At 34.4% G+C, this 12,705-nt stretch overlaps 1 protein-coding gene across 7 annotated transcripts in view; it reads left to right on the top strand.

Annotated features, from left to right (window-relative positions):
• Positions 1-12,705, top strand: part of map3k15 (mitogen-activated protein kinase kinase kinase 15) — a 185,897-nt gene that overhangs the window by 75,700 nt on the left and 97,492 nt on the right. For 3 of the 7 annotated variants that reach the window (XM_039745533.1, XM_039745532.1, XM_039745537.1), the window contains exon 4: positions 575-649. The exons of the other annotated variants lie outside the window; for them this stretch is intronic. In XM_039745533.1, the coding sequence (XP_039601467.1) occupies positions 575-649 (75 nt within the window). The remainder of the gene's footprint in view (positions 1-574; positions 650-12,705) is intronic. 7 annotated transcript variants of the gene reach the window in all.

Genomic DNA, 12,705 nt, shown 5'->3' with positions numbered 1-12,705 from the left:
TACATTCTTAGTTTACTAAAGTAAACTATCATTAGCAAAAAACAAACTTCATTAGCTGCCATGCCAAATTATAACACAATAAGTAGAATTTAAACACTATGTGGTATGTGCATGGTATATACCTACCTTTTCATTTAAAAACATCTCTACTTAATCTGGCATTACGACGCATTTTATATACCAAACCTACTGACAGTTCCTAGGTAAGTAAGTCTTGCAATGTGTCTTTATAATATTTTGATTATATTTAAATGGATTGCGTTGGATGTGCTTTAAGTATATTTTTTTTAAAGTATCCACAGCAGTACTTTCGTCCAAATGACTGTTCTCTGTCCACACTAGAAGGGCAGAGATTTATAAATATTGGGGTTACTATCACCAGGATTGAAAAAAGTGAATTTTTTAAATTGTTTTTTAATGTATCTGTTGTCGGTATTGAATCTTTTCAGTACTGCAATGATGATTAATCATATTTTTAAGCTACATGTCCCTCACTCAAAATTTTTCTTTATTGTTTCTCAGCCTTCTTCCCTTTTTATTCTCATTTTTTTTTTCTGTCTCTGACTTGGAGTAGGCGGCAGGTTCAAGTCCCGCAGGCTTCTCGTGGGTCCATGTGCCTCCTGAGTATCATAATTGTTTTCGAGGCAAAGTAGGTATTGTGTTGCTTGCAAAGCTGTAATTTATATCTTCCCCAGTTTGCAGTGGTTTCATTCTGTACCCAGTTACCTCACTCCATTTTTAAAATATATTAAAGTCTTAAAACCTACTATGCTTCTGTAGTTATGTTCGCATGCTGCTTCCTGCTTGACTGTGTTAAAATAAAATATAGATTTGAATGTTAGCCTAAAATGCTTTTAATGTAATAACCAATTTATATTCATCATCTAGATTTATAAAGCATCCCTCTACTAATGCTGTATTAAACTTGAGTTTTATATTTGTCATCCTGTATACTTTATGTTGTGAGTGTAAAAGTCATATTCATAGGAGATAACATTAGATAATTTTCTTCTTCCTCTTCATTTAGTGTAAAACTGATAATCTAGATTTACTTGTTATTGATAATCTAGACACACCCTGTCATTGATCAGTTAATTATCCATCCTTATTTCCATTGTGTGTTTCACTTAGAAGGGCTATTAAGATCTGAAGTCTTGGCAGCATCAGATACAACACAGGAAACAAATCTGGTTAGGATGTAACACTCTATGACTCTTGTCAAAAGACCCACCAGTGCCTCTCTGTCTTCCAGCGTCTATTGACAGCATGCATTTCTCCATCCATTCTTATGAGCATGTACAGGTGCATAATGGAGTCCATCCTCATTGGGTGCATCACATCCTCATGTGGAACCTGTTTGGCTCAAGTTCAAAAAGCACTGCAGAAATTAGTGATGGTGGCACAGAATATTACCGGCACCCAGTTGCCATCTCTTCAGGTCATATACAACACTCACTGCCTTAATGGCAAAAAATGTTTTACAGCGATCCTATGCAGCCACCTTTCTCATTCTTTCTTTCCTGCAAACAGTATAGTTGTGTTGGCACTGGCAGATGATTCAAAGATATTGTATGCCTGCAAGTTGCATAATTGCTGAACAGTCATTCATAAGAATCCAACTATTGTTATAACAATGTGTGTAAATATGTTCCATACATTATATAGATTTGAAATCCATACATTATACAACCCCAATTCCATTAAAGTTGGGACTTTGTGTAAAATGTAATAAAAACAGAATGCAATGATTTGCAAATCTCATAAACCCATGTTTTATTCACAACAGAACATAGAAAACATATCAAATGTTGAAAGTGAGACATTTTACTATTTCTTGAAAATGTTTAGCTCATTTAGAATTTGATGGCAGCAACATGTCTCAAAAAAGTTGCGACAGGGGAAACAGAAAGCTGGAAAAGTAAGTAATATTAAAAAGAAACCACTAGGGGAGCATCTTGCAACTAATTAGGTGAATTGGCAATAGGTCAGTTACACGATTGGGTATCAAAAGAGCATCTTACAGAGGCAGAGTCTCTACAGAAGTAAAGATGGGCAGAGGTTCACCAGTCTGTAAAAAACCTATGTCTACAAATTGTGGAACAATTTCAGAATATTCCTCAATGTAAAATTAGAAAGACTTTGAATATCTCATCATCTACAGTACATAATATCATCAAAAGATTCCAAGAATCTGGAGAAATCTCTGTGTGCAATGGACAAGGCCGAAAATCAGTATTGGATGACCGTGATCTTCAGGCCCTCAGGAGGCATTGCATTAAAACAGGCCTGATTCTGTCACTGAAGTCATTGTATGTATCAGGAACACTTTCAGAAATCATTTTCTGTGAACACAGTTGGCTGTCCCGCCATCTTCTCTGGGAAAAAGCTAATTTAAAATGGACTGAGGCAAAGCTTAAAACTGTTCTGTGGTCAGACAAAATCGAAATTTTAAATTCTTTTTGGAAAACATGGATGCCACGTCCTCTGGACTAAAGAGGATAACGACTATCCAGTTTGTTATCAGCGCTCAGTTGAAAAACCTGCATCTCTGATGTTATGTGGGTACATTAGTGCCCATGGAATTGGCAGCTTTCACATCTGGAAAGGCACCATCAATAATTAAAGGTATATACAGGTTTCAGAGAACATATGATCCCATTAATAAAGCATCTTTTTCAGGGAGGGCCTTGTATATTTCAGCAAGACAATGCTAAACTGCATACTGCATCTATTACAACAGCATGGTTTCATAGTAGACGAGTCCCTGTGTTGAATGGGCCAGCCTGCAGTCCAGACCTTTCACCAATTGAAAACATTTGGCGCATCATGAAACCAAAAATACGACAAAGAAGACCCAGGACTGTTGAGCAGCTATCAGACAAGAATGGGACAACATTTCTCTCAAAAAAAGTTCAGCAAATGAATTCCTCAGCCCCCAGACGTTTATGGACTGTTGGGATGCTACACAGTCTTCAACATGGCCCTGCCCCAACTTTTTTGAGACATTCAAAATGACATTCTTTTCTTAAAGTTGTACATTTTACTCAACGTCTCAACTTTTTGGGAATTAGGGTTATATATATATATATATATATATATATATATATATATATATATATATATATATATATATATATAAAATATAAAGTATACTATTTTTTTTTTTTTGGTGTTTTTTGTTAACTGGCTGAAGCAACTTGAAAGTATGAATTTCATTGTACTATGTACACATGATAGTAAAGCTCATGTGCCTTTATTTGAGGGGTGCCGGAGCACTTCCTAAATATCCATGTGAACACTCTGGGGAAAAAGAAGTACCTCAGTGTAATTTATTATATATTAAGAATGAAACACGTTTCCTGGCATTATTAGATAGCATCACTTGCCACTGAACTACCTACTGCCTTCTTGTGTAAGTTGACTATAGTGAGGAGCTAGTACAGAGGTGTCAAACTCTGATCTTGGAGGACCACAATGTCTACAGGTTTTTGTTCCAGTCACTTCTTCCATTAATAACCAGTTACTGCTGCTAAATAAACAGACTCTTTTGGTTAATTTTAATTGACTTGCTTGTTAAGACTCAATGCCTCAAAATCCATCCAATTTCTTAATTAGAGACCCATTGTTCTTGTTAGTTTAACCAATTATTTAATTCCTTGTCCTGTTGGTGCCCATATTCTGCCACACTAAACATTTTCAACACTTGATTTTCTTTTTTCTGATGGCATCACCAAAATCTTTTGTGGACTAAATCAATCAATATTTCTCAGACTTTCACCTAATAGATAACAGGTACAAATTAGATCAGGATAGATTGTCATGTTGGATTGCTTTGTATATCTTTGTTGTTTAATAGTTGATTAAGGAAGAAAAACAAAAGTTCTGAAACTAACAAAGCAAGTCAAATAAAATGAAGACAAAAAGTGTTTTATTATCAGTACTAATTGGATAGTAATTAACAAATTGACAGAAACGTAACCCGCAGCCACTGCGACCCTCTAGGATCCGAGTTCGATCTCTCTGATTGAGGGTAATGTATCATCAGGACAAAAACCAAACTGCATGATTTTTCTGATTTTAATGCCTATGCACCATATATTGACTTCAAGGTGGAAATGTGTCCTTGAAATGTCATTTCATAGTTTATTTTAAATATTGCTTAGCTTCATCTAATCTTATTCAAAATGGCCTTCTACAACAAGCTGTCATAACTTTGATGTGTACAATGGTTGAGATAGCAATGTTATTTTAATAATTCTTTTGCCTTAAAGGGTTACTTAAGCTGCAGAAGCAAAGACATGAAATGATATAATTATATTTTTGAATTCTGGATCCTTGAGATGATATACCCTTTGAGCCAATTACACCTACAGCATTATTTTTTTCTTATTTTTGTCCATAAGTTATTATCTATAAGAGAAATGAAAAAAAACTTAAGACAGGTTATGTTTAAATCTTTAATTTGTTGGGCTTTAGTAAAGTTGTGCCATTTTGTTTAAGTTTTGCTTAAAAAAGCTTTGTGGTGGTTACAATTGATAGTATGATATCGATCAAGAGTTACTTAAAAGAATACTCCACAAACAGATTATTTTTTTTTACTTTTTTACTACTAATTTGTAGTGGAGGCCAAGAAAAATATTCAAAGTAATGTTTTCATGTATAATGGAGGGAAAAAAACTTTTTGATGTAATAAAACGCAATGGTGATTAGTGCTACGAGAACTAAAAGTGCTATAAAATGAAAATGAAAATTATCTATGAAATGCCAAAAAAAAAATCTTGTGTTACTTGTGTTGCATAATCCACTTGTCAGTTATCCAGTCATATACTCAAAACATGCAAAACGCATGCATTTTTTTTGCTAAATATTTAAAATATTGCTAAGTATATTTGTCTTTGTTTCCACCCCTTATAGACAGACAGGTAAAAGCTTTATTAATCCCGAAGGAAATTGCAGGGTTTCAGCAGTAGGCAAAAAAACACAAATAAACATATAGCAAGAATTAAAATAATCTTAAGTATGCTAAAAAGGTACAAATACACATATAACAAATTTTTCTTTAAGTTATTCAGCAAAATGTAGTCATTTACTAAGTGTAAAGTGAATAAAACTGTACATACTTAAAACATTTTACAGTAGAAAATGCCAGTCACTGGCATAGTATATTTGCACAGTATATTGCATATAATGTCAATATCTGTTAAGAGGTCTGCTAGACCAGCTTGGTACCATTTGGCAAATGGGAAAAAATACCTTCTCGAATGAAGGGTAACGCATTATAGAGCCTGATGGCTAAAGGATAGAAATGACCTTATGTAGCATTTCCTGGAGCAACACAGTTGTTTCAGCCTGTTACTAAACCCGCTTTTCAGTTTAATCAAGACTGCATACAGAGAATGAAAGTCATTGTCCAGGATAGTAATCAGCTTCGTAAATGATTTAGCACTTCCTCCTGTGAGTCCAGCCTGATTCTCAAGATTGTACTAGCCTTTTTATTTAGTCTGTTGGCATTACCTGCACTAAAGTTTTTTTCCCCAGCACAGAAGATGGCACTGGCCTCTACAGACTGGTAAAAAAATGTAAGAGTGGCCTGCATACATCAAACGAACTTAACTAGCGAAGTAGTCGGAAATGATGAGTGGAGACATCAAAATAAAGCTTACAATGTAGCACATCAACATCATACACATTTCCTATATGGCGTCCTTCTAAATTATAACCCTAATAGACAAAGATGTGCTTAAAACATATTAATGAACCCAAAACTTTGGTAGAGATTGTATTATGAGGTTTTTTTATCATTACACCCCTACTATGATATTAATTTTTGCTTGTTTTTTAAAACTCTACTTTGAGGGTTTTCTCACTCTCCACTGTGTTTCATCAGAGAGGTTGGGGTTTTTCTCCCATCCTCTCTGGTGTTTGTCAATAGTTTTTACCTTGTGATGTATCCAGCTTTACAAGCTGTATCGAATACTAACATCTTCAGTCAAGTACATTTCTACTCCATTTTATATTAAAAAATGAGTAGTATCCAAATCAATTCAATTTAAATGAGTGTAGAGAATAGAGAGTAAAGAGTAAATGCTTGTCACCTAAATGATAACAAATGCTAAAAATAGTGACTGCAGATTCTCCATGGCCTTAGTCAGTCTATGGCAGTTTAACACATGTTCATCATTTAGGGCAGTAAACAATGCAGTTACTAATTATCTATGTCGCTAAAGTGAACCTTAGAAGAAAGAAACATCATGAAAAAAGTGAAAATGTGTCATAAAATACTTTTGTGCTTTACAAAGGGATGCTTAATCATTTTACTTTCACTGCATAGATAATATTTGTAGAATTAATGCCGGCTGGCAGTAAGTAATACTTGTTATCAGTCAGTCAGTCATCATCCAACCCGCTACATCCTAACACAGGGTCACGGGCATCTGTGATAAAATTAAAAACTATACAAATTAACCCTATACAACTTTAGCCAATGGTTTAATGAGTTTGACTTATTTGTTTTTCATCACGTGTAATATGTTTGTACTGTATAAATGTTATGAATGACCACAGATGATTATACTGTATTTATCTAAAACAACTTTTAGCTATAACAAAAATATCACAGCTGTTTATTGAGATACCGTCTTACCTTTCTTGTTTAGAAGCTGATTAATCAATGCATTGCAATAGTAAAGATATTACTTACTGTATATCATCTAATGTTGAATGTACTACAGTTTATATGTACTTTCTAGCTGTGTAATGTAAAGATTTCTAGTATTGTAATGGAAACAGATTTTAGAGTAAATTGCAAATTGTTTATTGTTTTATCTCTTATATTAAAATGTGATATCATAATGAAATATGAAATTTTGATAGTATTGTCCATACCATCATAGGAAATGATGTTGTGTACTAAGGAGAAGAGATCATTTAGAATAATGCAAATTAGGTTGACACCATTTTAAGAGATTACAATGTTAATTGAATCTTTTTGTGGTTAAAATTTATATTTAGATTTTCAGATTTGTTTGATATAATAGAGATTCTAGTTAATTTTGTCATGATGATTTTCTTTTATAATCTCACACAATCTGTTCAAGTATTGCATATAAAAGGGACAAATGCCAAAAAATGTGATTACAAGTCATTTTTGTCATATGAAGCTTGTAGGGAAGGTTCCTGTCTTTGACTCTATCAAGATAAACTTGATTCTGTCAGTCTAGAACCATGAAATCCTGGTACCTTGCTTTCTGTAATCCTATAAATTGTAATTTTCTTGTTACCTGTTTAACTTTTTTATGTTCTGAATTTTTTGAGTTGTATTGTTGTGAATACTTATAATAATACTATGGGTAAACATTTCTGGTATACTACATAGTGGTATGAGTATAGAAGTAGTAGCATTTGTTTTAAATGTAGTAATAGGGAAGTTTTTATATAATGATGGCTCAAGACCCCAACAATGTAAGGTGTAATGGCAGAAGATAAAGTAAGGAAGTAAGGGAAGCTTTCTGTATGTTAGTGAACTACTGCATTTAAAGCTTAGGTATCAGTTGTGATCATCTTTGGCAGTGTTATCCTACGTCCAAGAGCTGTAAGACGGCTTGTATGGCTGTGTTATTTCAGGTAGCAGTTTCAGCCATCAGTCACCTTCTGCTGATTGAGCACAAAGCTAACTCTGTGCAAACATTTTCTTTCCTGCTTTTTTGCACACTTCTGAAAAAGGCTGTGATAAAAAATAGTAATAATTATCAGATTTGCAAATGAACTTATAATGAGTTTAGCATCACAAGTCATGACACATTAGCAGCTGTTGTGCTGGAATTTAACACATCCTCTTAACATCCGCACTATTTTCCAGGTGGTTGGAAAAAGACAATAGGTGAAGCACATAATCTTTTGTAGCTGTGGGTGTATATTGATTTTTGGTTGGGTTTTACATTTAAAGTAATGGTGTATTATGGGAATGAGACAAGCTTAAATTTGTTTTGTTAATCAATTTGAAATTAATTGAATTGATACACACCTGTTTCATTTAAATTTTGCATATAAAATAAAAGGCAATAATTAAAACATACTTTCACATTAATAAATCTATTAAGTCTTCTCTGTATAAAGAAATGGTTTACTATGATCACCTCAGAATACTTTTTTTATTGTGACAGACACTATTCCTTTTATTTAATAAGTATACATGTTACTTTGCAGTAACTAGCTACTCAAGTTCAGGTTTACTGTCATTTTACATACTATGACTAAAGTCTCATTTGCATGTACCATGTAAAAACAATAACACACACACAAAAGTGTACATACTGTACATGGATTGAAACATAGACACATACATACATATATACAAACACACACATATCTATTAATATATTTTATACAGGGTGACACAGAAAAATGGGAACTTTTGAAATGCGTAGTGGCAGCCATGTACAGTTGGCAGCACTGCAGAACAGGGACCTTGAGCTGTAAACAATCTTGCCATTTAGTAATTTAGTAATTAATTGTAAGGCAATCTAAGGCAGCTGTGCGAGAATTGTTCGGTAACCGTGTCATCTCAAGATTCTGTGACATTCCCTGGCCCTTAAGATCACCGGATTTGTCCTTTTGTGATTTTTTCTTGTGGGGCTACCTTAAGAGTCGGGTCTACACGACTCGGCTAAGGACACTGAATGAATTGAAACAAAGAATTCAAGACGAAATTCATGGTATCCCAGCTGAGATGTTGCAATAATCAATGGGGAACCTCAACAGCAGATTGGAAGAATGCATACGTACAGGAGGACGCCATCTACAGGACGTAATTTTCAGACATTGATAATTTGCATTACTGTCTCTTAAAAGGCAAGTTGTAGTGGTTCAATTGCTGTCAATAAATTTTTTTTGTTGGATTTCTTCTATTTTTATTGGGTTTTTCAAAAGTTCCCGTTTTTCTGTGTCACCCTGTGTATACAGTATGTGTGTGTTTGTGTATATGTATGTATTCTACTGGCCCTGTACAATTCGCTGTAAGGGAGAAATAAGAAAAACAACAACAACAACATTTATTTATATAGCACAATTTCATACAAACAGTTGCTCAAAGTGCTTTACATATTAAAGAATAGAAAAATGAAAGACACAATTATAAAACAAAATAAATCAACATTAATTAACATCGAATAAGAGTAAGGTTCAATGGCCAGGGGGGACAGAAAAAACAAAAAAAACTCCAGACGGCTGGAGAAAAAATAAAATCTGTAGGGATTCCAGACCATGAGACCGCCCAGTCCCCTCTGGGCATTCTACCTAACATAAATGAAACAGTCCTCTTTGGATTTAGGGTTCTCACGGAAGGGCTTGATGATGATGATGGTCACGTAGACTTCTGCCTTTTAATCCGTCCATCATTGTTGGAGCATCATGAAGCTTTGAGTAGGTGGTGGCACAGGCCACCACCACAAAGAAACCGGAAAAAGAAACAGAAAAGAGAAAAAACTATGGGATAATTGCCTTTGGTTATACTGTTTACTTTTCTAAGGCAATATATCTTATATATAAACGTCTACACATGGAAGTGTGTGTTTTTATCTGTTTGGCCTGGAAGTGAGAGGTGAAGTCAGGGTTAGGGCTCCACCTCCAAGGAAACAGAAACTCGCTTAGCTGCTAATACACAAGTGAGACCAGCACGTCGGCAAAACGAAACCTCCGAAGAAAGAAACACTCGCTTCGCTGCTAATATACAAGCAAGGCGCACATGTCGGCAAAAAGAAACCTTCCAAAAGACAAAGACATTCGTTTAGCTGCTAATACATAAGCGAGGCAAGCACATTGGCAAAATGGTATACCTTTTACTTTTCCTCACGCCACTATTACACAAGCGAGGCGAGCACATCAACAAAACGAAACATCTGAAGAAAGAGACACTCGCTTAGCCTCTAATACAGAAGTGATGAGAGCACATCTGCAAAACGAAACCTCCTAGGAGAGAGATGCCCAGAGTAATTCCTTTCAATTACCTGCCATCTCTACATTTCAATTTTTTTTCTGACAATTTCAATAGTTTCTAGGACCCCTGGCTTTTTACAGCACGGGCTTACACAGCTAGTATAGTATATACATAGTATAGTATATAAACTGAAGACAGCTGGGTGTCAGTTATTTTTTATGCCTCTTTCACTGCCTTCTGAAGCGATTTATAATATTGAGAAAAGTAGTTGACATACTAGGATTATATGTAGCCTGTGAAAATAAAGTCAAATCTGCACCTGTAGAAGTTAATTAAAATGGATGGAGATGTCTTAGCCTTCCTCAGTTGTATGATTAATACAGGCATTGGTAAGCCTTTTTGACAAGGGCTGAAATATGTTATATGTGTCTCACCCTGTCAGTGATGGTCAATTCAAGAAATTTTGAGATGCTGACCCTCTCAACAGCATCCCATCCAATGTATGATCTTCTTTCTGAAATATATGGCCAGCTCCTTGGTTTTGATTTATTTAGAATGAGATTATTGCCCTGGCACCACTTTGCCGACAGGTAAACATTCTTCTCTGTAAGTTGTCTCCTCATTGTTAGTGGTCAGAACTATGATGGTGATAACATCAGCAAACTTAAAGATGGAGTTGAAGCTGTATTTGGCCACACAGTCGTGGGTGAACAAGGAGTACAGAAGAGCACTTAGCATAGTATCTTGTCACTTCATTAGTCCCATGACGAGGAGTTTGGTGGTCAGTTTTGCTGGTGCAATACTGTTAAATGTTAAGCTATAAGCTATAAACAGGAACTCTGACAACTCAGTATTTATCTCCACTTGTGCCAAAATAGTATGAAGGGCCACAGACTGGTTCAATAAAATATTCAAGATTTCACTAAAAATGTCCACTAATCAGTTGTTATATGTTTTCAAAATACTTTGAAATGTCTCCCTTATGTACATAATTTTTTTTTAAATCATCATTACATCATGCACATAAATGGAGAAGGATAAATCATGTACTGCTTCAGGCAATCAAATGACGGATGGCTTTTTATCATGGTTAAAGTGGGTGCAAAATACATCCGTGAAAATAAATGTGAATGAGAATGGGTTTTACTTTGTAGTCCATAAGCAGGGATGTACCGATATGGTAATTGTGGGTTGTTACCACTATCCATTAATGTCTATGTAATTATCTGCCAATGCAGATCCACAGATTTTTAACTTACAGACAAAAATTAAATTAAAGCTGCAGGAATGGAAATTAGAAAAATGTGCAGTTTATTTGTGTAACACTTCATTTGGTCATTAAAATAAATAGCTTCTGCTGAACCACATTTAGGTATCAGCCACATTTAGCTGGTTGTCTGATCATTGGTTTTAGAGGCAGTAAACTTACATGCTAAATAGTGTTTTCTTTGTTTTTGATTAAATAAATATAACAACAGCTGAAAGAACTGACAGAAAAGCATACAATGATAAATAAATAACAATCATAACTTATTCTTGAAGATTATCACTCTTTTTTTTAGTATGAGGGGGAGGTTGGTCTTGATGAACAAGAGCATCTCTGCCTTGACACAGGAGATATCAGTGTCCTTGATTAAGGAAGAATGTTTAGTGAAAAAATATTGGCCAAAGAAAAAATTAATGATTTCAATAGCTTTAAACCAATGTAAACAAGAAATGACACCTATCCCAGTTACAAAATTTCTGTCCTCTTGAGCACTTATCAGAGATTCTGAAGTGGCAAAAAAGAAATGATTAAATTTTACATGGAAATGGACTGCGGCTCTGAATGCTGACTAAAATTTAATGCGTTTTAACTCTGCAGTGAAAGTGTATTTTTTACCTTTTGTAATGTAAACTTTAACTTCAATGCATAAAGGAAAGTCTCAGGGAAGAAAAGAATTGCATTCCTTCAGTCTAGTTCTAAACATTTATGAAATATATGCCTAGCCACAGTGAAGTTATCTTGTATATGCCTTTTTACAAATACAAATATTTTATGGTAATTTTAACAGGATATTTTAACATCATTCTTAGTACATAATGATTAGCCCTACCCCTAAATTAAAAAAAGTTGTGATTATAATGCTTTACAAGGTGTTCTTCTACTTGTATTTATTCATGCTATACTTCTTGCCTACTATGATTATACACATGGGTATTAAAAGAAGCACTAGAGTTGGTTTTCTGATGTTTTCGAAGCTTACTTACTTTTTCTCTCAATATTCAAGGACTGTAGATGCTTCTGTTTTTACAGGGTGTTTTTCCTTTGTTTTACAGGAAAAAATTCTTTTTAGAGGCTTTCTTAAAATTGAATCACCCTCAGCTACAGTATTTATCAAAAATATTTTAACTAGTCATCATAATTTTATCGTCATACACTCATTGACTTTTTCATGACATGCTGATAATCTGTTGTAGTTTAGCCATTTGAATTGCTTATTGGTCTCATCAATGACAAGACTGTGAGTTTGTGATCCAAAGTTCAATCTGGCTATTATGTGTCAAACAATAAAGATGAGTTCTATCCCACTTTTAATATATTTTTATTATTTTCCAGTTTGTATATTTGCTGTGTTATTTTATGCACAGTTGTATTCAGGAAATAGACTAAATTCTGCTAACAACAAGACAGTAGCATAGGCAGCTTATTTTACTGGACTTGCAGCTAGGCTAGAAGGCAAATATTTATAACCTTGAACCTAAATGGTAACTGACCTGGGGTATATGTT

The sequence above is a fragment of the Polypterus senegalus genome, chromosome 2 (genome assembly GCF_016835505.1).
Source record: "Polypterus senegalus isolate Bchr_013 chromosome 2, ASM1683550v1, whole genome shotgun sequence".
Taxonomy (NCBI): Eukaryota; Metazoa; Chordata; class Cladistia; order Polypteriformes; family Polypteridae; genus Polypterus; species Polypterus senegalus.
This window is presented reverse-complemented; position numbering and strand designations above follow the sequence as displayed.